This window comes from Lissotriton helveticus, chromosome 1_2 (genome assembly GCF_964261635.1).
Source record: "Lissotriton helveticus chromosome 1_2, aLisHel1.1, whole genome shotgun sequence".
In the NCBI taxonomy this organism is placed as follows: domain Eukaryota; kingdom Metazoa; phylum Chordata; class Amphibia; order Caudata; family Salamandridae; genus Lissotriton; species Lissotriton helveticus.
The window spans coordinates 432809788-432837742 of record NC_136058.1 but is presented as its reverse complement, the minus strand read 5'-3'; the positions used below and the strand labels follow the sequence as shown (position 1 = coordinate 432837742).

Below are 27955 nucleotides of genomic sequence, written 5' to 3'. Positions count from 1 at the left end.
CATGGTTGCACACTGGTCGCGCCGCGCATGCGCAGACCCCTAAACCTCAGTCTTGATCCCAACTAGTAGCTGAAGGTCTGCGCTTGCGCAGTTGTAAACCTCGATCTTTTCACAAACACGTAACTCGAGTTCAGCGCATGCGCAGATCTACACTCACTACCTCCGGAAGTGACGTCCTCCGTGGCAGGAGCCAGGAAGTGCTCATCGCAGACAGTGGAGCTGCAGCCCCGGGGGCGCCTCGAAGCGGAGGCTTCATCTGCAGGCGCTGTGAGGCCTGGTGAGTCAGAGGGAAGGGGAGGGGGAGGGTGAGAGAGGGGGGAGGTTCTATGTCATCGACCCTCATCCCTCAGCATCGACCCCTCAGACCCTGTGTTGACTCCTCCTGGAGGCTCTTGGAGGCTCCTCGAGGCCTTTACAAGCCTCAGTTTATGTTCTGCATTTTTATAAACCATTCGAGAATTCTGTATCTATGTCCTCAGAGCACAGGTCCTGTACAATCATTGGCAAAGCCAAGAGATTGCTCCCATGCAAAGTCTCTTGGCTTTGCCAATGTTTGTTTAGTCATGCTGCTCAGCACTGCGGCTGCTGTGAATACAGCTCAAAGTAAAGTCAAACAGAGCAAAGCGCCGACACCCCAGAGTGCACCGCGGCCTTGGACTTTGTTATTCTTTAAGCCATGTTGCACAGCAGCTTGCGAGCTTTGCATTATGTCTAAATAAGCATTGACTAAGCCAAATACCTCTAATGTTATCTGAGAGCTATTTGGCTTTGTTAATGTTTTTAGTGACGATGCAAGGAGCGTTAGCTGCAATATTACTCCAGGGCTTCCAACACCTGGGAAATGTGGAGGTGATTTCATAAACACAGTCACTCATTTAATTACAATACCACGCAAGCAATATTCCCTCTATTTTTATACTTTGTGTGCGAGAGAGTAAGGTCTCAGTGGCATGAATGCATCTTTGCCGAGTAGTAGTTTACCATAAACTGCTCAGTGAATCATCAAGTTGCCTGAGCATGACCCATCAATGCAGTGTATAGTAATGTAGCTCAGTGGGCTAATGTGCATACTTTAGAAAATTCTGTCTGAAGTGGAGGCTCAAAATCAATGTAGGGTAAGGAAGCAGGGGTGTTTGGGCTGCAAAGTATGTGTCATGAGGATGGTGAAGATTATAATCCTAGAAAGGATGTTAGTGGGGCTAATGCGCCTGCTTTGCACATATCGACTTCTGCTATTTTCGGTTCCCGTATCAAAAATATGTGAGCTGCGAAGATCTGTAATGTGTTGGTTTAAGTCCTTTCAAGTCAGCTCATTGGGTTAATGCATGTTTTGCAGAGATTATATTTTTATGGGTAGTTCACAAATACCAGTGTCAGAAAATACTTGAGCAGGAGGTGTCTGCTGTGACAGACAGTCTTTACTCAATTTGCATATCAGAGACTTGATTGTAATGCACGCTCACTGTTATCATTTTAAGGGCAAAACAACTAAAGTTTATCAGCGGTTGACAGAGCAGCAACAGGTCTCGCATTTACACAAGTTTGAGCTATTGGCATTGTAAATGAGAATGCCTTTTATTTATGTTTTGGTTTTTGAAACATAAATAAAACACATTGTGATTTGTAATGTCAATAGCTCAAACACGCGTAAATACAAGACCTATTGCATTGCAAATGCAATAGGTCTCACATTTGCGAGAGATTAAGCTATTGGCATTGTAAATGACAATGCCTTTTATTTATCTGTTTTGGTTTCAAAACCAACACATAAATAAAAGGTTTGTCATTTAAAATGCCATTAGCTCTAACTTTTGCAAATGTGAGACCTATTGCATTGTAAATGCTTGTTTAAATATAGGAACTAGGACTTGTTTTGCTACTGTGGACCGAAGAGTCCTTCCAGGAACATATCATTTGAATCTTTGACTCAGATGGTCGGGCCAATTCCATTGAGGGCTTTAAATGCCATACAGAGGCCCATAAAGCGTACCCTTTCTTTCACAGGGAGCCAGTGTAGTTGTATTAGTTCTTTTTTGACGAAATGTAGGTGTACCTGTTAACAACCTGGCCGCCGTGTTTTGTGTGATCTGAAGCCTGTTAATGTGCTGTTTTTGGGCATTCGGACAGAGGCTGTTGCAATAATCCAGATGTGCCATAACAAGTGCCGTGACCACCGTCCTGAGACTTTCTTCTGGAAGATAAAGCTTTATTTTTCTTATGATTCTGAGTATCAGAAAACAAGCTGACACCACCGTGCTTATGTGGTCACTAAACGTAAGTTTGTTATGCACGAACACCCACAGATTTGTTGCTTTCCCGGTGGGGGCAGGGCAAATACCAAAATCTTCTGGTCACCAGTCTGGTGTCCATAGGTGTGGGTTATTCCCGAATATGATGACTTCTGTTTTGCTCGAATTTAGTTTCAAGCAGTTGGTCGACATCCACCCTGAGATGGATTTCAGACAATCATGAAAACATGCCCCAGTTTCCTTTTTCTCCCCATCTCTAAGAGATAAGACAATTTGAGTGTCGTCCACATAGGAGGTGAGTTGGAAGCCAAAGGATCTTATTAAACATGCCAGAGTTATCAGGTACACATTAAAAGGTGTCTGGCTTAACGATGAGCCCTGAGGCACCCCACAAGAGAGGGAAAACGGCTTTGACATGTTGTTGTCGTCCAGATCAACTGTTTGTGTTCTTTCAGATAGAAAGGACTGCAGGAGGTTCCAAGCAGCACCCTGTACCCCTGCTTCACACAGCCGGTCCATCAGAGCTTCATGATGGACCGTGTCAAAGGCCGCTGACAAATCTAGCATAATCAGTATTGACTTGCCTCCACAGTCCAAGGCCTCCCTCACTTCCTCTGTAGATTTAATTAAGGCCAGCTCCGTGCTGTGTTTGCCTCTAAAACAGTATTGAGACTGGTCGAGTAGATTATTGGTTCGAAGAAATACATCGAGCTTGGTATTCATAGCTTTGTAAGCAATTTTTGCAGGAGGCGGAAGCCGTGAAATTGCCCTATAACAACTTGGGTCCTTAGGAACCAGAGTTGTTTTTTTTAATAGAGGGAGGATAGAGGCCTTCTTCCAGTCCCTGGGAAATATGCCGGTGGTGAATATGGTGTTGAGCAAAGGGGTAAGAGCTGACCCTATGACTTCCTGGATTCATTTCAATACAAACGCCGGACATGTGTCTATTGACCCTGATCGAAAAGAGTTCAAAAGATTGATTGAGTCTGATGTTTCTAGCAATGAGAATTTATCTAAAACTGGTGTAGGGCTGGGTCTATTAGGTTCTATTTTAGGTGGCTGCACTCTTTCACCTTTTTGGGCTAAAGTGAATGTAGAAAAAATACATTCTACCTTTTGTTGGAAAAAGGAGCCAATTTTTCGCACAATTCAGGACTACTTAAGCTCTTATGGGCTGGTGCGGCAAGTTTAGTAATACTTTTAAAGAGTTCTTTGAGACTGGATTTTGCTCGAGAAATTTGTTTTTCTTTTTTGTTTCCAGCAATAGTTCCTTATAGATTCTGAGACTGTGCTTATACAGTTCTCTATCCTTGCTTTTATACCCTTTCCTCCATGCCCGTTATAATCTTTTACATGCTGTTTCAGGTTTTTTAAATCATCTGAGTACCAGAGGGCTGAGGTTTGGCCCCGTTTAGGGGTCCAGTGGTTAACCGGAACTAATTTATTGCATGCCACGTCTATCCAATCTGTATAGGCCAACGTAGCCTCGTCCACCCCCGAGGGGAGAGGGTGCAAGGTTCTCTTCAAACAATCAGCATTTTTCCAGGCTCTTTTTGCAATCTTCCTTATGGGTTCAGGCCTCGGTTGAAGGCCTTTTGACCCTTTCGGTTCAAATAAAATGGCACTGTGATCGGACCATGCCAATGGGAGTAGCGCCGTGTAGGTCCGATTTGGATTATTTTATATGCATAGCTCAGTGGGTTAATGCGCCTCCTGCAGAGAGTTAGTCAGCATATTACAGGACTGTATTTTATATGGAGAGCTCAATGGTTTTATGCACCTCCTGCAAAGAGTCTGTTAGCATATCACAGGGCTGTATTTTATATGGATAGCTCAGTGGGTTACTGTGCCTCCTGCAGAGAGTCTACCAGCATATTACAGGACTGTATTTTATATGGAGAGCTCAGTGGGTTAATGTGCCTCCTGCAGAGAGTCTGTCAACATATCACAAGACTGTATTTTATATGGAGTACTCAGTGGGTTAATGTGCCTCCTGCAGAGAGTCAGCTGCATATTACAGGACTGTATTTTATACGGATAGCTCAGTGGGTTAATGTGCCTCCTGTAAAGACTCCGTCAGCATATTACTGGACTGTATTTTATATGGATAGTTCAGTGGGTTAATGTGCCTCCTGCAAAGAGTCTGTCAGCATATTATAGATCTGTATTTTATATGGATACCCCAGTGGGTTAATGCGCCTCCTGCAGAGAGTCTGTCAACATATCACAGGACTGTATTTTATATGGAGAACTCATTGGGTTAATGTGCCTCCTGCAGAGAGTCTATTAGCATATTACAGGACTGTATTTTATACGGATAGCTCAGTGGGTTAATGCACCTCCTGCAGAGAGTCTGCCAGCATATTACAAGACTGTATTTTATATGGATAGTTCAGTGGGTTAATGTGCCTCCTGCCTAGAGTCTGCCAGCATATTGCAGGAGTGTATTTTATATGGAAAGCTCAGTGGGTTAATACGCTTCCTGTACAGAGTCTGTCAGCATATTACAGGGCTGTATTTGATATGGATATTTCAGTGGGTTAATGCGCCTCCTGCAGAGAGTCTGCTGCATATTACGGAACTGTATTTTATACTGATAGCTCAGTGGGTTAATGTCCATTGCTGCAGTCGTCCATAGCTGCACTCCATAGCTGCACTCCATTGCAGCACTCCATGGCAGCACTCCATTGCTGCTTTCCATGGCTGCACTCCATGGCTGCACTCCGTTGCTGCACTCCTTTGCTTCAGTCCATTGCTTCAGTCCATTGCTGCAGTCGTCCATTGCTGCAGTTGCCCATTGCTGCACTCCATTGCTGCACTCCATTGCTGCAGTCGTCCTTGCTGCAGTTGTCCATTGCTGCGGTCCATTTCTGCAGTCGTCCATTGTTGCACTCCATTGCTGCGGTCCATTACTGTGATCCATGGCGGCATGACCTAATGGCCTGCTGCGCGCTTGCGTTGACTCGCTATTGCCCTTCTGATTGCTTTTCTGATTTTAACCTTTTAAAATATATATTTGCATTCGCTTCAATCGCGCTGTGCGAGTACAGGACGCAGGCGCTTTTGACCTTGTAGATACATTGGGAATTTTAAGTAGCGCTTACCTGCACTATAATGGTTGGGCACCCGCACTTTGCAGGACAGAGGGATATCTAGGGCGTGCTGGGTCCGCTTCGCGCCGTTTTGGCCACCATATTGGGTGTGGGTTTCCAGGAGGTGACAATTCCTAGGCGCCATCTTGGCTGAGGGGCCAGCGGCTTGCCCTCACAGGACTTCCGCGTTCGGAGGTGGAGTCTACATAAGTTGGGATCCTCTTTGAGTCAGGTAGACTTACTGGCCTGCTGCGCGCTTGCGTTGACTCGCTATTGCCCTTCTGATTGCTTTTCTGATTTTAACCTTTTAAAATATATATTTGCATTCCCTTCAATCGCGCTGTGCGAGTACAGGACGCAGGCGCTTTTGACCTTGTAGATACATTGAGAATTTTAGGTAGAGCTTACCTGCACTATAATGGTTGGGCACCCGCACTTTGCGGGACAGAGGGATATCTAGGGCGTGCTGGGTCCGCTGCGCGCCGTTTTGGCCACCATATTGCGTGTGGGTTTCCAGGAGGTGACAATTCCTAGGCGCCATCTTGGCTGAGGGGCCAGCTGCTTGCCCTCACAGGACTTCCGCGTTCGGAGGTGGAGTCTACATAAGTTGGGATCCTCTTTGAGTCAGGTAGACTTACTGGCCTGCTGCGCGCTTGCGTTGACTCGCTATTGCCCTTCTGATTGCTTTTCTGATTTTAGCCTTTTAAAATATATATTTGCATTCGCTTCAATCACGCTGTGCGAGTACAGGACGCAGGCGCTTTTGACCTTGTAGATACATTGGGAATTTTAGGTAGAGCTTACCTGCACTATAATGGTTGGGCACCCGCACTTTGCGGGACAGAGGGATATCAGGGCGTGCTGGGTCCGCTTCGCGCCATTTTGGCCACCATATTGGGTGTGGGTTTCCAGGAGGTGACAATTCCTAGGCGCCATCTTGGCTGAGGGGCCAGCGGCTTGCCCTCACAGGACTTCCGCGATCTACAGTACTTAAGATGGACACCTCCCAAGCGCGCAGCGGGCGCAACTTAGGCGCGCCGGAGGTGCGCCAGAGGTAAGCCCGTTTGCGCCCATTAGCGCACAGGTTGCGCCGGGCACCGGGAATGCTGCCTCTCTGTCTCTTACTCATTTTACTTATTCGAGAGATGAGCTTATAAGTTTGGACCCCCGTTCTATACCGAGCCGCCAGCCTCACACCATTGCTAGCCGTCTGGAGCCCCTGTCCTGTGGCTTGCTCAACGTTAGATCTCTCAGCAAGCATCACGTGGAAATTGCACTACTCATTGAGTCTTATGAGTTAGTTGTGCTTTTCATGACAGAGACATGGACCAGAGCGGATAGTGCGGTGGAATTGGGCCTTGCCTGTCCCCCGGGCTATAAAATCAGACACAACCCTCGTGTAGGGACTAGAGGAGGTGGCGTAGGTTTCATTTTTAGGGAAGTATTGGATATTTCCCAGCTGGAGACTCAGGAAATCCCGGGTTGTGAACTAATGGGCTTCTCCTTAAAAGGACAAGGAGGCGTCCTATATTCTGGGCTGCTGTGCTATAGACCCCCGGCCAATGCCCTGTCAGCCGTGCCTGAGCTGGTAGATCTGATTTACGATCTTTCCAACTCCCATGCCAGGACTATGGTTCTGGGAGACTTTAATCTGTGGCGGGATGGGTCTACAGACCTAGCTTACAAAGATCTGGTCGAGGCCTGTTGCAATATCCAGCTGCAGCAGCTGGTACTCTCCCAGACTCACTCAAAGGGTCACGCCCTGGACTTGATCTTTGCAGATGCTAGTCGGGTGACTGTACGGAACATCATTCCTCAATGCTGGACGGACCATGCTCTTGTCCACTTCTCTCTTCTACTCCCTGTCGATATACTGAAGAGTGGCAGTACAGGAGCTACTACTAAGTTTGGTAGGCAATGGTCAAGGCTCCTGAAACAGTTGAGCTTGCCAACTCTGCTTTCAGAGGGTTTTTCCTTGGGAGGCAGTGTTGAGGAGAGTTACGAGATCCTTAGCCAGCAAATTTCTGACTCATTGGCTGAACTGGCTCCTTTGCGGAAAACCAGGGACAGGGCTAAACATGCCATGCCTTGGTTTTCTAAGGAGCTTTTTCAGCTGAAACTCCAGTGTAAACGGGCGGAGCGTGCCTGGAGGAAACAGTATCTTGAGTCAGATAAGGCTCTCTTTAAACAGACATTGTCGGTTTATAAAGCGCAGATTAAGTGTGCCAAGGCCAGATTTCTCGAGGAGACGCTATCGCTAGCAGTGAACAAATCCCAGGCCTTGTTTAGGATCGTTAAGGATCTTTCTCGTCCTGCCCTTGTTACTAATGACATTCCGGCCTCTCAATCGTTATGCGACTCTCTGGCAAAGGCCTTCGAGGACAAGATTGCTTCCATCTTGAGCAATCTGGGTACTTCGTCCATCCTTGATCCCCAGTCTACGCCTAATTCTGTACTGGTGACCACCCCAGGACCCTGGAGGTGGATGGAAGGCAAGCTCGGTTGAACAGCTTCCCCCTCCCGTCCTTTGAGGATTTTTGCTCATTGGCCGACGGGGTCTCTTCGGGTTCTCCCTTTGACCCGTTACCACATACATTTTGGAAACTGTTCCATGAGGAGCTCTCCGCCCCCCCCCTTCATGCCATCTGTTGTCAGTCCCTCAGTACCGCTCGGGTTCCGGATTGTTGGACGTTGGCCGTGGTATCTCCGCTTTTGAAGAAGGATACGCTGGATCCTACTTGTTCAGCGAACTACAGGCCTATTTCATTGCTTCCTTTCCCAATGAAGATCTTGGAGAAGCTGGCTACTAAACATCTGTCCAGCTTTATAGAGACCAACACCTGTCTGGACGTGGCTCAGTTTGGCTTTAGTCCAGCCCACGGTACTGAATCCGCACTGGTGACCGCTTTGGATGACCTTCGCGTGTCGACCTTGGTCGAGCAGCCTTTCTAGTGCTGCTCGACATGTCGGCCGCGTTCGATACGGTCAGCCATGCCATTCTGGTCAGGAGACTAGAGGAAATTGGGGTGTCCGGCCTGGCTCTGGACTGGTTGGTCTCTTATCTCGGTAATAGACACCAGGTGGTAGCCTTGCCGCCCTATCGATCTGACATCAAAAAAGTGGGGCAGGGCGTACCCCAAGGGTCGGCCATTAGCCCTATTCTTTTTAATCTATTCCTCCGTCCCCTGGTCAGGCTGATTAAGTCCCTCAGCATCGCGGTCATCAATTACGCCGATGACACGCAACTTATCTTCTCTTTTGAGGGTAGGGATGCTGTGTCTCAAGAGACCTTCCACCGCTGTATGACAGCTACATTGTTTGAGTCAAAACTCCCTGCAATTTAACAGCTCAAAAACTGAGGTACTGCACTGTTCGATGGATCGCTACCCTCGGCCTCTGCCACTGGATTTTTGGCCTTCTTCCTCCCAGAGCACTGTGTTGGCGGCAGATTCTGTTCGAAATCTGGGTGTGATGTTCGAATCTAACTTACAGTTAGACACGTTTGTGAGCAAAACTGTGGCTACTTGTATGATGCTGCTCCGCACATTGCGGAAGATCCTTCCTACGCACGACCAGAGGTAGTGCGTAGTATCATCTTAAGCAGGCTTGATTACTGCAACGCGCTCCTTCTGGGTGCGCCTGTTACCCTGGTGGGTAAACTGCAGCGAGTACTGAACATGGCTGCTAAGCTGGCTCTTTCTCGACGGCGTTCTGATTCCTCTTCCTTGGCGCTCATGGACCTTCACTGGTTGCCAATCCTCCAGCGCAATGATTTTAAAGCATTATGTCTAGTAGTTAGGGCCCTTCATGGTCAGGGGCAGTCTCCGCTGCAGGCGATGTTTTCCTGGTATACGCCTACCAGATCTCTTCGTTCTTCGTCAGCCTGCTTGGTGGTAATCCCTAAAATTTTGAGGACTCGGATGGGCGGACGCTCCTTTAGATTTACCGCAGCTAAACGGTGGAATTCTTTACCCCTACCTCTGAGAAATATGGGGGACCTCTCCTCCTTTAAAAAAGGATTAAAAACATACCTCTTTCCTAGGACAGTGTAAAGACTGTGGCAGTGTAACTTTGCGTATGGTTGGTCAAAAGTCAAAAGCGCCAGGATACCCTTTGGGTGACAGTCTATGCGCTATATAAATATGCCATACATACATACACTCCATTGCTGCAGTCGTTCATTGCTTCAGTCCATTGCTGCAGTCGTCCATTGCTGCAGTTGTCCATTGCTGCAGTTGTCCATTGCTGCAGTCGTCCATTGCTGCAGTCCATTGCTGCAGTCCATTGCTGCGGTCGTCCATTGCTGCGGTCGTCCATTGCTGCGGTCGTCCATTGCTGCGGTCGTCCATTGCTGCGGTCGTCCATTGCTGCGGTCGTCCATTGCTGCAGTCGTCCATTGCTGCAGTCCATTGCTGCAGTCGCCCATTGCTGCAGTCCATTGCTGCAGTCCATTGCTGCACTAGTCCATTGCTGCGGTCGTCCATTGCTGCAGTCGTCCATTGCTGCAGTCGTCCATTGCTGCAGTCGTCCATTGCTGCAGTCCATTGCTGCAGTCCATTGCTGCAGTCCATTGCTGAGGTCTATTGCTGCACTCCTTTGCTGCACTCCTTTGCTGCAGTCTTCCATTGCTGCAGTCCATTGCTGCAGTCCATTGTTGCAGACGTCCGTTGCTGCAGTCGTCCATTGCTGCAGTCCATTGCTGCACTCCTTTGCTGCGGTCCATTGCTGTGGTCCATTGCTGCAGTCCATAGCTGCACTCCATTGCTGCGGTCCATTGCTGCACTCCATTGCTGCACTCCATTCCTCTCTTTTTATCCGAGGTTGATGTCAGCAGCAAGATGGTTATTAAAATGTGTTCAAGATCAAACTGGAGCCATAGTTTAAAAAACTTTAAAGGGGCTGAGTGCTTGTTTCAACATGTAGGGGCTTGATGGGGGAGGGGGCAAGGGAAAGTGGGAATACTATTGGTAATAACTCATCAGGGTTATGGGTGACGCCGTATTCTGTAATATTACATTTAGTATTGCGAATCTGTTAATGGAGCACCAAGACCCAGCACTATATAAATTAGGATACAAATACAGTAATTGTGTTTTATTTTAATTTTATTAAAATATGATTTACTGTCCCACTTTCGCATAAATAAATGTCTGCTACAGCTTCATTTTCTTTTTCTTGTGTGCGTTTGCTCGAAGGGAGGGTGGGTGTAGGTGTAGGTTCTCTTGCCTGTCAGTTGCGTGAAGTCAGAGGGGGCTGCATGCTGTCACTGCTGCCTGGGCCTGGCGTGTAAAGATGGACTCATCTCCGTGGTGCTTCCTTTTTGCTTCATAGCTATAATGGAGTCTAAGTAACTACGTATCTCTGGAATCACCAGGGTTCATCTCTGCAGTTATTGTTCTGCTTTTATTCTCTGCGCTATTTCTTGGCCAGAGGCAACAATTGTCTAATTTTTTATGAACCTAATTGTAGCAGGGAGACGTATAGTGTGCACTCTGTCAACATGTGGACAGGCTACTCTGTGTTGCTTCTGGTCTGAATGCTGTTATATTTGGCTTGGTGTACGTTGTGGGAAACATGGCACGCATCTGATGCCTTGGGCAATATTTTATTAAAAATCAAGTATTAAAAGACCTGGGGTGGGGATATCTTGTTGGAGGTTGAACGTCTGCTGTGGCGCAGTCCTGCAGCGTTACTCGGATCTATGTTTACACAGAGCTTCGAGTGATGGGTTCCCTGTCTGTCGCATGTTGTGCTGCTGGTAGCCTCCCCTCACATTCATATGTGGGTCAGAGGGGCATCAGTTCGTTGTCAGGAGACTCGGGCGTCCGTGGCAGGAATTCCAAGGCACGTCACTCATTATGCCAGACTGAGATGCTTCTTGTTGACATCCTTCTCCAGCGTTTCACTCCCTCGAGGGCCTTCACTCACCTTCCACGTGACACATTCCAAACATGCGAGGAAACACAAACCTGCACCCGGGTCATTTTGGGATTCCTCTTCTTTGCATAAATCAGTACATTTCAAAATCTAAGTATTTTTAGTGTGTGTGTGTTTTATTTTTTCACATACACTGGTAGCTCCTCCCAGTGTTGGTAACCACTGACAAAACAAGACACACACCACTGTGAGGACTAGCGTGGTATGAGGACCGATTTCCACATGGCATTTGCATGTGTGTGTGTGTGCTAATTACAGCAGCCTCTTAACACATTTGTGCAATCAGCCTCTCACTAGCAGGAAGACAAGTCTTGCAATTAAGTAGGAGCAACTATAAAAACAAGCCTTATTCTTGGAGACCTGCAGATTTATTTATGTATTTACTTGGGTGTATAGACCACCAGGCACATCTGCAATTGCCCTTGCTTACATTAATAACCCCGCCCCCTTTGTATTCTGTGACCCCATTGGCTGCCCCGCTCCCGCCTCCCAGCTGCTCCTCCCTCCCACTTGGCCTCGAATGGAGCCCGCGCGGCGTAGGCGAGTGTGACCTGACCCCAGTACACCCCCACACCACACGGCCCACCAGCTGTAGGCGCGTCTGTCTCAGCGCCACAGGTTCGTCCTTGACCTTGGTGCCCCCTCGCTGCTGCTCGTTTTTTCCTCCCGCTGTTGCCCTCATCTTTGCCATTTCATAATTGTATTGTATTTTAGTGTTTTCTTCTGTCAGTAGTTTTTGTGTTTTTTGTCAATATTGTACCCCTGGTGTGACCGCTCCCCGCTTCCCGCCGCTGCTCCCTCGCGGCCCGCCCCCATTGTATTCTGTGACCCCATTGGCTGCCCCGCTCCCAGCTGCTCCTCCCTCCCACTTCGCCTCAAATGAAGCCCGCACGTACGCGCAGTGGTCACGCCGATTGTGCGGCGAGACCGCGCCCAGCGCCAGGACCCCTGGTCCTCGACGATGCCAACGCACCCGACGAACTTACGACACCGCCACCCTCCACGCACTCAACGCCGGCCGAAACACCGCCTGCTACCAAGCCACCCGAGGCGCACACACGGACCCTTCACCTGCCAAGCCTGCCAATTCACCTGCCTCCGGACTTGCACCGCACCCGCCAAGCTGAGCACCAGCAACAACCACCTCAAGTACACCCGCTCCGTCCACAGGCACGCCGTGGAACTCTGGAACCTCCTCGACACAACATCACCAGACATTGTCTTCCTCACGGAAACCTGGATGAACGCCTCCTCGGCCCCCGAAATCGCCATAGCCATCCCGGATGGCTACAAGATCACCCAGAGGGACCGCATCAACCAAACCGGAGGAGGCATCGCCATCGTCCACAGAAACACCATCTGGATCACAACCAACTCCGACGACACCCTCACCGCCGCCGAACACCTTCACTTCCAGATCCACACACACCCCAAGACCACCCTCAGAGGCACCCTCATCTACAGACCCCCGGGACCACGCACACAATTCAGCGAAACCATCGCAGACTTCGTCAGTCCACACGACCTCACCTCCACAGACAACATCCTCCTAGGGGACCTCAACTTCCACCTGGAGACCAACAAGGACTGCAACACCACCGCCCTGCTGGACAACCTCGCCAACCTCGGACTCAAGCAACTAGTGAACACCCCCACCCACTACGCCGGCCACACGCTTGACCCCATCTTCTCCTCCAGCAAGCACATCTCCTTCAGCCACTCCACCAGACTACACTGGACAGACCACAGCTGCGTCCACTTCAACTTCAGGAGAACCACAACCCACCACCACCCGCAACAGTTTCCCCGCAGAAGCTGGACCAAGATCACCGCCGACCAGCTCGCCACCACCCTCAGCCAGAACCCGCCCACCAACACGACGGACCCCGACGAAGCAGCCCGCAACCTCACACAGTGGCTCACCGACTGCGCCGATGAACTCGCACCACTAAAGAACCCTCCCAGCAGACCCGGCAGCAGGAAAGCCTTGTGGTTTACCAACGACCTCAACAACTCCAAGAAAACCTGCCACACCCTCGAGAAAGCCTGGTGTAACGACCATACAGCAGAACACATGACAGCCCTCAAGAACGCCACCCACAAACACCACCAGCTGATCCGCACCACCAAGAAGACAGCATTCAAAGAACGACTGGACAACAACACCCACAACAGCTAGAAGCTCTTCAGCATCGTTAAAGTGCTCTTCAACCCCAGCGCCTGCAACACCAACATCACTCCCTCGCAAGACCTCAAGACCACCCTCAGAGGCACCCTCATCTACAGACCCCCAGGACCACGCACACAATTCAGCGAAGCCATCGCAGACTTCGTCAGTCCACACCCCCTCACCTCCACAGACTACATCCTTCTAGGGGACCTCAACTTCCACCTGGAGAACAACAAGGACTGCAACACCGCCACCCTGCTGGACAACCTCGCCAACCTCGGACTCAAGCAACTGGTGAACAACCTCACCCACTACGCCAGCCACACGCTTGACCCCGTCTTCTCCTCCAGCAAGCACATCTCCTTCAGCCACTCCACCGGACTACGCTGCGTCCACTTCAACTTCAGGAGAACCACGACCCACCACCACCCGCAACAGGTTCCCCGCAGAAGCTGGACCAAGATCACCGCCGACCAGCTCGCCACCACCCTCAGCCAGAACCCGCCCACCAACACGACGGACCCCGACGAAGCAGCCCGCAAACTCACACAGTGGCTCACCGACTGCGCCGACGAACTCGCACCACTGAAGAACCCTCCCAGCAGACCCAGCAGCAGGAAAGCCTCGTGGTTTACCAACGACCTCAAAAACTCCAAGAAAACCAGCCGCACCCTCGAGAAAGCCTGGCGCCACGACCAGACAGCAGAACACATGACCGCCCTCAAGAACGCCACCCGCAAACCTGCGGAGAGCTGGAAACATGCCGAGCTGAGCGTCCTCCTGAAGAAACCCACCACGGACCCCATGACCTGAAGAACATACGCCCACTCTCGCTCCTCCCCTTTCCAGCCAAAGTCATCGAGAAGACCGTCAACAGACAACTCTCCACCTTCCTCGAGACCAACGGATCTCTCGACACCTCACAGTCCGGCTTCCGAGCAAACCTCAGCTCCGAGACCGCCCTCATCGCAGCCACCGACGACATCAGGTGCCTGCTCGACAACGGGGAAACGAGAGACATGGCCATATGCAAATCATCCTTGACCCTGTGCCTCATGGGAACAGTCCAGCCCGAACTGCCAAGCCATGTCTTTCCTGGACCGGAATCAAGCATCCTAGGACCGGTTTCCCCATGAGGCACAGGGTCAAGGCTGGTTTGCATATGGCCATGTCTGAACTGGGGTGGTGTGGAGTTCAAAAAAACGATGGATTTAGGCCCAGATCTCTTTAGGCCCAGAGCTCTGTACTGGGGTAAATGTATTACATTGTTCTGCATTCTGTCCATTAACTGTTGTTTTGCTTTTGTTAATATGAGGCATTCATCTCTTTGGGTGCTGTACACAACTGTACCATGTAGAAGGCAGAACTACTTATTGTGGTAAAGGAATTTGCAACAGACAATAATAGTACACATTTGCTGATATATTTAGAAATGTGTGAATACTTTGTGAACTACCCCCTGGTTTACGTTAAAAGAATATTGCAAGATAGAGTCATGGACCTCCCAGTGAGTTGCAATATACTGTTTACATATGGTAGGGATATTTTATTTATGTTACAGTTCTTGGTCATGCACTCCATCTTCTTTCCCTCAGTGCTTTTTTAAACTTTTGTGGCATCTAGTTAATGAAAAATGTGAGATCTTTAGTATTAACAATCAGTTGTTTTTTACTTGTAGCCAAAATGTTATGTAGCTTAAGTATTAAAACCGAGTGTATGATTTCTGGTAACTCCTGGATATATTCATGTTGTGGTATAGCAACTTAAACAGTAAAGTAAGGAAATGTGTTTCAATAAGTGCATCCTTATCAGCTATTGAAGAAGAATTTCCAGAGGAAAAAGATCTGAAGAAAGAGAGAGGGATATATCAAGTCTCACTTCATTTAGGTGGCATCAACATTCCCAGCGACCTCCCTTTCATATTCTCTAATGTATGTTGCTGGGGGCACAGTGACTCCTCCGCTGGAATCTAATACATTATTACAGTAGAGTAGATCTGTTGTTTTCTTATTGCGGTTGGCCACAATTAGACGTAATGACTTATTACAGTGAGTTGTGACATGATGCCTGCTGCCAGAGCCAACAGCCAAGGTGAAAGGCAGGTCAAAGAGCCCCATTGCAGCTGCAGTTTAAACAAAGAAAAGGAGAACTGCCTTTTTAGGTCGAGCTTGGGCAGCTCATGCGTTGCTCTGCGAGGCAGGCTGTATTCGAGAATAGAAGCCAAACCCTGCCCATATTTGTCATTGGCTTCTGTCAATGTTCTTCGTACATGCTGACTTCTGATTCGTTAGCAGGCTTGTTTGTGCCTCCTTAGCACCGTCTTGTCTTAGTTTGTTATGATTGATATTTAAATCAAGGAATGCAATGGTGGATTTATGTACTATGGATGTAAATGTGAGATGGTTCTGGATGGTGTTGAGGTACGTGACAAAATTGTCAAAGTCTGTCTCACTTCCTGTCCAAATCAGAAAGATGTCATCTATGTACTGCTTCCAACATTTAATGTTGGAGCGGTACACATTGTCAACATTGAGAGCAAATGTTTGCTCCACATAGTTCGTATAGGTATTTGCAAGATTTGGCGCAAAAACTGCTTCCATGCTGGTGCCAGAGCACTGCTGGTAGTAGTTGCCACCTGTAAGAACTGGGACCACCAGTTCTCCGGGGGGTAGCATGGCTCGAGCAGGAAGGCAGCCAGGGGCTTGCGTGTAAAGCAGCTGCTTAACACACACATCCAATGAAACACACAGTGGCGCAATAATGGAGACCACACCAGTAGTTGTATTTGAAAAATCAAGATCGTTTATATAGGCTTTCAATTAGATCAATGCATTGGTAATTCATTAGCATTTCAGATAAGCATTTCATTAAGACATTTCATGAATCACGTGCAGATTGCATTTCCTGTCAAGGGGTAAACGTTTCATTAAGCATTTCAGTAAGACTTTTCATTAAAATAATAACCAGCTCATCTAAGCAATGAAACATTAACTAAACCCGCCTGTCGCATCAGACTCTTTGACAGGCAAAGGGGTAATTGTATAAACCTGGAGGATCCTACAAGAAGCGACTATAGTATTGCGTGTAAGTAACACATCAGACCTCTCATGGACGCTCTTCCTAGAAGGTAATAAAACATATCAGCAAGTACCTATCAGTCTAACAAGGAACTTCAAAGAACACAGCCTTTAGTCAGCAACTACAAGCCTTTCTTCTTGTGAATACAGATCGGTTTGCGACCCAGATCAGATCATCAGAATATTGTGGAAGTCCACCTCTGCAAGAAAATTGAGTACAGTGAAGTGACTCTCCCTCTCATTAACAGGCTTGTAAGTGTGGTACACTTTGAACATATCAGGCTTGTAAATATTGGGGAACGTTGAACATATCAGGCTTGTAAATATGGTGCACGTTGAACAGATCAGGCTTGTAAATATGGTGCACTACGGTCTAATGAGGAAAGTGTCTGACCCTCCAGCCTCCAAATACTTGAGGCACATTCAAAAGGGGGCCAACAGGGCCTAGTCACAGTTAACCCCGGGGGAGGGGCGACCTCGGGCCACACTCGGCCTACCGCCCTCCGCCCCAGGGAGTTACCTCTCTGCTTCGGCCCTCCGGGGCCCTTGCGTAGGCTGGAGTCGGCAGGAGAAGCTTCCGCCGGTTGGGGGACCTCTCGTGGCCTGACGCGGTGCCAAACGCTGCTACAGCGCACCGGCGCCAGGGGCGAGAAACACACACTGCGGGACCAAGCGGAGGGGCGTTTCCAGCTTCGGGCCCCCTCCGCGATGAATCGTGGCCTGTTCCGGGTGCCGGCCTTAAAAGAAGGGCTGGATCGGAGCAGCCAATAGCTGTGCGGCGTGGCGGGGGTCGTGGCCGATGACGAGGCCGGAGTTCCCCCGTCACGTGCTGCAGGTAGGGGAAGGCCTCAGGCCTAGCGGCCTAGTGATTTAGTTGCGGCGGCCCTCTTCTGACCCCGGGGGCCGCCGAGGAGGAATCAATGGCGCGCCCCTTCACAGGAGCGCCGGGGCAGATGAAGGAGGATACTTCCCGGCCCAGCGCGGCCTCTCAGGGTTTCCGGCGGCCCTCTCCTGGCATACGGGGGCCGCCGAGGGGGGATACACGCTCCCTCTGAGGAGATTCCACGACACCCCGGGAGGGCGCGGACGGCTCCGGGCCGTGGCGGTGAGTTGGCCTGGCAATTAGCGCTTCTGGGCACAGCGCTCTGGGACAGCAGGTGAGCGCTTGGGGGCCAACGCAGCGCCTCGCAGGCAGGATGTTCCCTGAGGGGAAAAACGCCTTGGAATTCCAGTGCCTCACGGGGGACTTCAGCGCTAGAGTCACGAGGGCACAGTTAGCTCAGGGCAGGCAGGATGGGAGCAAATAATAGCGCTTGTCATACAGTTCAGTCAGGGGGAGACAGGTAGGCCCAGTTGTAGGCAGGGGGTGCGCAGGGCAGCACAGTCCAGTACCTGGTCTCAGGAAGCAGTTTTCGTGGCGCTTGGATGGTTCTGCGCCCTTAGTTGCTTGTTTCTTGAAGTGGAAGGGGGGGGGGGTGATGAGTTGAAGGCTTGAAGAATTTCTCCTCAGTCACTGCAGATGGGCCCTAGGGTTCCCTACGACTGGGCCAGATGAGGGGGCTAGCTTTGGACACCTCACCCAGCTTAAGAGGCAGCACCTAGATCCTGTCACTCCCAGTAGCATAGGTTCCTCACTAGGCTCACCCGCCTAAAACTCCTGCGTGGGTTCCCCAGGTCAGTGATGCCCCAACTGACTAGAAAAAGTTCCCTCCCTTGCTTATATATGCCCAGGTCAGGTGACCACTCTCTAAGGCGGGAAAAGTCAGGTCCGTCTTTCTTCTGGAAGGTTCCAGGAGCTTCCCCACTCTAACTATGGACAGAGCTGGGTGGCTGGCATTGCAACATTGTATGGGGACCCAGCCTGCTCCTGGCAACTAGGGTGCTACACTAAAAAGACCACGCTGCAGTAGCAGGGGCCAGTGGCAGCCATGTTGGAAGTAGAGAGCACCTGCACCCTAACACAGATTAGCTATGAAAAGGTGCCCGAAGACCTAAGGGCCAACAAAAAGTAGGTGAAAAAAATGAGGCAAGGGCAAAAAATCACAGGGAAAGACCACCCTAGGGCTGACAGGTCTAACACCACCTCATAGTAATTAATTTACAGACCCATCTCACATTTACATCCACAGCACATAAATCCACCATCGCATTCCTTGATTTAAACATCAATCATGACAAAGGGAGACTATACACTTCCCTCCATAGGAAACCCACTGAAAAGAACACCCTCCTTTCATACCAAAGTCAACATCCACGAGCACTAAGGGATGGACGGCTCTTTGGCCCATTCCTTAGGATACGCCGCAATTGCACCCTTAAAACAGACTACATGTGAGAGGTGGAGATACTAAGGACCAAACTAGTCACAAGAGGGTACCCCAATAAACTTGTATAAAAGTCTCTCAAACGCACCTGGCACTGCCCCAGGGAAGACCTTCTCAAGACAAAAGAGAAACCCAATCTTAACAAGATTGTATGTGTCACCACCTTTGGCACACATGCCAATCAAGTCCACAACCTGATCACCAAAAATTGGAATATGATCCAGAGTATTGATCCTACAATAGACACACCTCTGTTTGCCTACAAACGAGGAAAATATCTAAAAGATCATCTGGTCAGGTCATCAACAGACTTAATCATCAACAGGACAAACACACTGACTACTGCATGGGGCCTACCCAAAATGAAAGGACACCACAAATGTGGCAACTGTATTTCCTGGAATTTCACGTTCAATACCAACACATTTGAACATGGTAGTGTAAAACACGATTTACAATCATTCTCTAACTGCAATACAAAGAATGTTGTTTATTGCATATGGTGTCCATGTGGCCTCCCCTATATTGGACAAACACAGCAACCGATCAAGGCTCGCATTGGCCAACATCGCAGCCGTATACGCAGATCATTTGAAAACGCACCACTTGAGTCTCATTACAATGTAAAAGGTCATACTGCTGATGAAATGAAGTGGCAAGAAATTGAGATTGCCACTCTTCCAGAAAGAGGAGGTGACATCCTTCAAATACTCCAACGGAATGAATGCCGCTGGATAGACAAGGTTAATTTAATAAATGAAGGGCTTAATTCTGCTGAGGAATGGAGAGGATATGTCACTACCCTTTGCTAACCAACTGTCTGTGATATAACAATTGTGGCCTGAGTACACCTGTATGTCATCTGACACCCGACTATGCTTGCTCCAACAGCTTTATTTAATTCATTATTGCAGTGACATTTGAACTGTATATATTAGATCTACTCTCATGAAATACGTGTTCACTAACTAAGAATTACAACTGTGAAATGTCTGCACGCATACAATGTTCAGCATGTGTGGTTGCATATTACAAATACCGGCGAAATTCGGATTTTTGTAAATATATAAAATATATATGTGATTTTACCTTTTCTTCCCTATTTAGTGCCCATTACCGATATTGTGCCTTAATTTCCACCTATTAACAGAATTCACCACTGTCATTAGCGCAGCAACACCACAATTTTGCCAAACCTTCTAGTTCTTCACCTCCCTCTTAGGTCTTCTTTTACTCTTTACTGACCACGGAACCGTAGCCCCGGATGGCTTGGTGCAGCAGTTTTCCTTAGCTAGGTCTGCCTGTTTCCCTTGGCAAAAATAGCGGGAAACCTTGTATATGTCATGTTATGTTATGTTATGCTGTTTTGTAACGCGCTCAATTACTGCCGGAGTATCCTGGCGCGAAAAAGAAGAAAGAAATTAAACAGCCAACACTACACAGAAAAGAGAACTAAAAGGCCAATCTAAACAGGTGAGTTTTCAAAGCTTTTTTAAAAGCACCAAAGTTAGCAATAGCACACAGAGAAGAAGGAAGCTCATTCCAAGCTAACGCGGCCTTCACCGCCACTGAGTGCCCTCCCAACTGGACACGCCGAAAGCGGGGAACCTGCATCAGATGTTGAGCAGCAGAGAGCAAGTCTCGGTTGGGAGAGTACCGAATGAATCGTTTCTTCAAGTAGGCGGGACCCTGCCCGTTGATGGCTTTATGAGCCAGGGTCAGAATTTTAAAGGTAATCCTTTGAGGGACTGGCAACCAATGCAGGCTCTGCAGGTAATTCCTAACGCTGATCCGGCTGGAGATATTCCTCAACAATCTAGCGGTCGCGTTTTGGATCACCTGGAGCCGCCTTACCAAATAGGCCGGGGAGCCACCCAGCAGAGCGTTGGCATAGTCCAGACGCGAGACAATTAAAGCTCTCGCTACTGACTCTCTTGCCGAGGCAGGCTATATAACAAACCTCTCTGGATGAGAATCTTTGTCATTGTACCCGATCAAGCTGACTGACGCTGCTTTTTCTGAATCTACACGCAGAGCACTGTCCCGCTTTTCTAATCTTCTACCGAGGTAAGTAATAGCACATCCAGGCCGCTTAGCCCTTGCCCTCAGCCCTTCTTTTAGCATACTGACCTCTATATCATTATTATTTGAATTGCCAGACAAACTCCCAGTGCATTGTCGCTGTTAATCCACAAAGGGATTCTACAACGCTACGGCTGTGGCGTAAAATGAATTGAGGCCCTCAGGCCTACCTACATACCCTATTGGATTGACAGCCTGTCCTCACATTGAGGTAAGAACCTCGGTGAAACTTGTATTTGATTATAAACAGCGCATTGTCCAATTATCAGTAATTGCAACATTCTTCTTTGCTTCCTTTCTCACAATCATAGTACCTGGACGGGTCCTCATGTGAGTAAACCCTCTATTCTTCACGTGTGGCACATCATTTTCACAAGGCTGCGCAATCATAAATTCAGGTACCTTTTATCCAACTGCCTTTATTTTCTTTTTTTCGCATTTGTGCCATTATATGGGCCATATGCTCTTTTTATTTCATTCCCATTTAGATGTCCCTTCATCAATAGTCCTGAAGAGACTCCACATTGTTTTTAAGGTCAAAACGTCGTTGACAAACAGAAGCAAACCATTTTCCCAGCACATATCATTGTATATAGCTGCTGTTCACATGCTACAACTGTCCCAGCTCGCACAGAACATTTGGAGATGGGTCATTCCACAGAACATATATCTGTTGGCAGATCACCTTCCAGGAGTTCACAATCAGATAGCAGATCTGTTGAGTCGGCAGACACAACAAATTCATGAATGGGAACTACATCCGCAGGTTCTTCAACCATTCTTTCACAAGCGGGGTCATCCAGACATAGATCTGTTCGCCACACACAAAAACGCAAAATGCCTAACCTTCGCCGCCAATTTTCCACACCCGCTGTCCAAGGGCAATGCAATATGGATGAACTGGTCAGGAAGATTTGCATACGCGTTTCCGCCAATACCACTAATACCATTAGTAGTACGCAAGCTCAGACAACAGTCTCTCAAACTAATCCTAGTAGCTCCCACATGGGCACCCAACCATGGTTTACCACACTGCTAGAACTATCTCTAGTTCCACACCAAAAGCTACGACTAACTCCATCCCTGCTAACGCAGAACCATGGAGACATCCGACATCCAGACCCAAATCAACTGAATCTGGCGATCTGGCTCCTGAAGTCTTAGAGTTTGGTTATCTTAACCTACCACCAGACTGTATGAACATTATTAAAGAGGCCAGGAAACCTACTACCAGAGCTTGTTATGCTGCTAAATGGAAGAGATTCACAATTTATTCAACACTAACCACATTGATCCCTTGGATGTCTCCATCCAGAATATTATTTGTTACCTTTTACATTTACAAAGGTGTAACTTAGTATATTCATCCATACGCCTGCACCTTGCAGCAATTGCAGCATATTTACAAAACAGACAACATCTGTCTCTTTTCAGAGTGCCTGCAATTAAAGCATTATGGAAGGATTAAAAAGAATCATCCCTCCCAGGTTGCCACCTTCTCCAGTATGGAACCTAAACGTTGTTCTTACAAGACTCATGGGACCCCCTTTTGAGCCTTTACATAAATGTGAACTGCAATTCCTCACGTGGAAAACAGCTTTTCTTATTGTTATCACCTCTCTTAGAAGAGTAATTGAAATACAAGCATTTACAATACAAGAACCATTTTTACAACTACATCGTAACAAAGTGGTTTTTAGAACTAATCCAAAATTCCTTCTAAAAGTCAGAACTCCTTTTCATTTAAACCAATCTGTAGAATTACCTGTGTTTTTCCAAAACCCAAACTCTGTAGCAGAAAGGGCTCTACACACATTAGATGTTAAAAGAGCTCTTCTCTACTATATAGATAGGACTAAGTCTTTTCGAAAAACAAAACAACTGTTTGTGTCTTTCTCTCCACCTCATAAAGGCAACCCCATCTCTAAAGGTGGGATTGCCAGGTGGATTGTAAAATGTATACAAATATGCTATCAAAACACAAAACGTATATTAACAGTTCCTCCTAGAGCGCACTCAACACGCAAACTAGGAGCCTCTATGGCTTTCTTAGGAAACATCCCCCTAGAGGACATATGCAAGGCTGCAACATGGTCTACAACACACACCTTCACTAAACACTACTGTGTTGATGTGCAAGCCAAGCAGCAAGCTGCAGTAGGCCAAGCTGTCCTTAAAACTCTCTTTCAAACTACTGCAACAGATACAGGTGACCGCCGCTAGGGGAGACACTGCTGCACAATCGATGCTAAGTGTACAATCTGCAGCTCATATGCCTCGAACGGAAAATGCTACTTACCAGTATGTATCTGTTCTTGGCATGTAGAGCTGCAGAGTTGTACAAACCCTCCCGCCTCCCCGGGACCTGTATCTGTTCCAGTTTTATCCTACTTAGATGCACACGCATGGACTTCTTTTTTCTTTACTTCTACTAACTCCATCATTTCCCATCATGGCGAAAAACAATCTAAGGATGGAGCCGATGCCCATAGTCACTATCGTCCAAGGGAGGAGTCACCTATCTCGTGACTACAAAGAATTCTTCCAAGATGACAACATGCAATCATCCGAGCCCACCACCAGGTGGCGATCTAATGCTAAGTGTACAACTCTGCAGCTCTACATGCCAAGAACAGATGCATACTGGTACGTAGCATTTTCCTTACTGGTAAAGTCGGATTTAACATTACTATTTTAGAAAAGCTACTTTTTGAAAGTGGACTTTTCTCTGCTTGTACTGCTCTTTGTGCCTTACACCCTGTCTCTAGTACACGTCTGGGCTAGGTGACCGACCCCTTTGTGTACTCCTTCTAGAGAGCCACAGACACTGCAAGAGTTGGGTGTGATTTAGCACTTATCTGCATCCTGATGGGTCTTTCTGGGCAGATGGGTGGAAGGGGCCCTCTCTTATCCCTGACAGGGTAGTAGACTGACCCCATATAAAGGAATGATAACTCCCTTTGGTAGTCTGGAGTGAGTGCTGGGATTGAAAGAGATACTGGTGAACTTCAAAACCACTCTTTGAAGTTTCCCTCACATATAAGGCCCATTTGGACGTAAGTGCTGAGTCTCTGGCCCCATCAAATCCGACTCTTTTGGAGCTACATAGAACCGCTGTCAGAAGAATTGTGGTGCTACACAAAAAACTCAACTGGAGTCTTGGTTACTCCTTGAGTCCACACTCCGCGCTAAGAGGGCGTCAAGGAAGGATCATATACCCTTGCTCTGCCTATGGCATCTTTACATTGAAAGTGTAATCTAGAATTTCTTCAGCGCACTTGTCTATGTGGTGAATTAAATGTCTCATTAAATGCCAATAGAATTTCGTGATGGACACACCATTTAAGCTTATCCAGTGTTTTTTTTTCCCCAACAGGTGAAATAAATGCAGTAATGAACAAAAAAAGTGAAGGAATTAAACATCAGTTGTGTAGGAAGTAACGTAAAAACAGTGCACCTTAAAATTTCTTCCATTGAAGGCTCATGGCTCGCCAAAGTCTTTCTACAGCAGAAAATCCAAACTGCCCAATGTGGTCTGTACGTGGCTCTTAGGGATCACCTGATAAACATTGACAAAATAACAGACTGACATACTGAAGCAAGTCTGATTAGGTTCTCACTACGAAGGAAGAGCTAACCTAGATCAGAAAGAACACACAGAAGAGAAACCGTATGAATATCTAGAAAGTGACAACGCATTTATTAGGGAGAGAAAGCAAGTGCAACATCAGAAAGTCATACTGGAGAAGAACCATATTGATGGACTGACTGTGGAAAAGTTTTCTTTGCCGTGAAAGCCATAATGCAGCATCAGAGTGTCCACGTAGAGGAGAAACCATATAAATGTACAGAATGTGACAAATCATTTATAACAAATAAAGATCTAAAACGACATCAGAAAATCCACACTGGGGAGAAACCATATAAATGTACAGAATGTGACAAAGCATTTGTAACAAATGGATATCTAAAACGACATCACATAATCCACACTGGGGAGAAACCATATAAGTGTACAGAATGTGATAAGGCATTTAAAATAAATGGATTGCTAAAGCAACATCAGAAAATCCACACGGGGGAGAAACCATATACATGTACAGAATGTGACAAATCATTTAAAGCAAATGGAGCCCTAAAACGACATCAGAAAATCCACACTGGGGAGAAACCATATCAATGTACAGAGTGTGACAAAGCATTCATTAGAAAGTCACATCTAAAGGAACATCAGAAAGGCCACACTGGGGAGAAACCATATCAATGTACAGAGTGTGACAAAGCATTCATTAGAAAGTCACATCTAATGTTACATCAGAAAGTCCACACTGGGTGGAAACCATATCAATGTACAGAGTGTGACAAAGCATTTATAAGAATTGCACAGCTAAAAGAACATCAGAAAATCCACACTGGGGAGAAGCCATTTCAATGTACAGAGTGTGACAAAGCATTTATTAGAAAGTCATATCTACTGGAACATCAGAAATTCCACACTGGGTGGAAACCATATCAATGTACAGAGTGTGATAAAGCATTTATAAGAAATGGAGGGCTAACGCAACATCAGAAAATCCACACTGGGGAGAAACCATATAAATGTGCAGAATGTGAGGAGGTATTCATTAGAAAGTCACATCTAATGTTACATCAGAAATTCCACACTGGGTGGAAACCATATCAATGTACAGAGTGTGACAAAGCATTTATAAGAATTGCAAAGCTAAAAGAACATCAGAAAATCCACACTGGGGAGAAGCCATTTCAATGTACAGAGTGTGACAAAGCATTTATTAGAAAGTCATATCTACTGGAACATCAGAAATTCCACACTGGGTGGAAACCATATCAATGTACAGAGTGTGATAAAGCATTTATAAGAAAGGCACATCTAATGTTACATCAGAAAATCCACACTGGGGAGAAACCATATAAATGTGCAGAATGTGAGAAGGCATTCATTAGAAAGGCACATCTAATGTTACATCAGAAATTCCACACTGGGGAGAGACCATATAAATGTACAGAATGTGACAAAGCATTTATAACAAATGGAAACCTACAACAACATCAGAAAATCCACACTGGGGAGAGACTATATAAATGTACTGAATGTGACAAAGCTTTTATAACAAATAAAGATCTAAAACGACATCACATAGTCCACACTGGGGAGAAACCATATAAATGTGAGAAGGCATTCATTAGAAAGGCACATCTAATGTTACATCAGAAATTCCACACTGGGTAGAAACCATATCAATGCACAGAATGTGGCAAAGCATGTATAACAAATCGACAGCTAAAGCAAAATCAAAAGGTCCAAACTGGGGAGAAACCATACCAATGTACAGAATGTGACAAATCATTTTTAATCAATGGAGATCTGAAGCAACATTGAAAAATCTCTACCGGAGAGAGAACATTCAACTGCACTGAATGTGAGAAGGCATTTATTGGAAAGTAGCATCTTATGCATCAACAGATAGTCCACGTAGGAGAGAAACCCTATGAATGTGCATAATGCAACAAGATATTTATTACTAGGCAAAGATAAATACTACATCAGAAATTCCACACGATATCAACTCAGGTGCTACTCTTATACAAAATTCAAGTGATATGTCTAGTATTGCACCCATACCTCCTTCTCAATGTATGCTGGGAACTGTAGTTCAGCCATGTATTCAATCTGATGCCCATTCGGTCTCTCTCCTGGAGCAAGGCTCTAATCTGTTGTTTGCGAATGGTACAGTCATTACTCCAGAGTCTGGTCTCGATTCAAGGGGGTCAGAGAGCACTGAGGCCACGGATACATTTTATTCAGTTTCGGATCATTCATCAGCGGAGGAGGATCCGGAGTTTGATGCTGAACTTGAATGGTCTGACTACGAAAGTGAATCAGGGGATTAGCGTCTTAGTGAGGCTTCTAAGGATGTGAATGCTGCGAGCGCTGTTAATACAGTTCGTAAAGCCCCCTGCCCCAAGGGATTGATAAATACCACCTGCCTACAGAATATAGTATTAGAACAAGCTGTAACTAACAGTGGAGCTACACCTGACAATCCCTCTGGCTCGTCAACAGAAACCTGTGAGGAAGTTACCCTCTCAACAATTTACCAAACTATCATCAGCCACAGTGAGGCTACAAGACAGGAGAACATTCGTACACAGTGGGCGTGCCGTAGAATGCAGAACTCCTTGCGCCGAGTGGTGAAAACATGTACTGACATTGCCTCCAGGGTTGGGGAAGATGAGGGGGGGATTTCGGCGTTAGAGGATGCAGTGGTGGCCCAGAAAGAACTCACAACAGAGATTATGGAACAACGTACTGATATCCTATGGAAGCTCACGGACTTAGAAAATCGAGCGAGAAGAAACAACTTAAGAGTTTTAGGAATCGAAGAAAATATAGAAGGCGAAGATGCTAGGCAGTTCATAGTCGAGCTCTTTTCGGAGGCGTTCCCAGAAGTTACACAATGGGACTGGAATTTAGAAATACAGCGGGCACACCGGTTTCCATTTCAGCAGCGGCAAACCTCAGCTTCTGGTACCAATAAAACCTTCACACGCGCCATCCTGATATGCTTCAACAATTTTCTCGCATGTGAGAAAATATTTGATCTCGCCAGACCTGATAAAAAGCGGACTGCGAAGGGATGTCAATTTTTTGTGCAGCCTGATTTCTGTCCAGCTACAGTTGAGAGGTGATGGCACCTTCGTCAGCTGATGCCCTTGTTCCAGGCTAAGGGTGCTCAAGCCTTTCTACTCTTTCCTTCTAAGTTGAAAGTGATCTGTAAAGGTCAGACTAAATACTTTACATCAGAGATATTGGCCAAGGAGTTTCTTGGGACTATCTAGATTGAACTGCCTTATTTAATTTAACTTGTTGCACTAAATTCGGATTGACTCTGGATGGGATGTTTGCTCACTTTAAAGATTAGTGACTTTAGATGACCTGACAGATAGTTTGCTAGATTTTCTCTCTTTGGCTTTTTTATTTATCTGGCGGTCCGGTCTTCCA

At 47.1% G+C, this 27955-nt stretch overlaps 1 protein-coding gene across 1 annotated transcript; it reads left to right on the top strand.

The window, feature by feature from the left end:
• The first annotated feature begins 169 nt into the window (after nucleotides 1–169).
• On the top strand, nucleotides 170–27955 carry LOC144807656 (uncharacterized). The gene is made up of 2 exons (XM_078673282.1): nucleotides 170–277; nucleotides 24308–27955. Exon 2 carries the CDS (start codon nucleotides 24734–24736, stop codon nucleotides 26180–26182), a length of 1449 nt encoding a protein of 482 aa, XP_078529408.1. The 5' UTR covers nucleotides 170–277; nucleotides 24308–24733; the 3' UTR covers nucleotides 26183–27955.

Excerpts from the sequence above, each read along its gene's own strand:
- LOC144807656 (XM_078673282.1), top strand. The coding sequence starts at position 24,734 with ATGCAGCATCAGAGTGTCCACGTAGAGGAGAAACCATATAAATGTACA.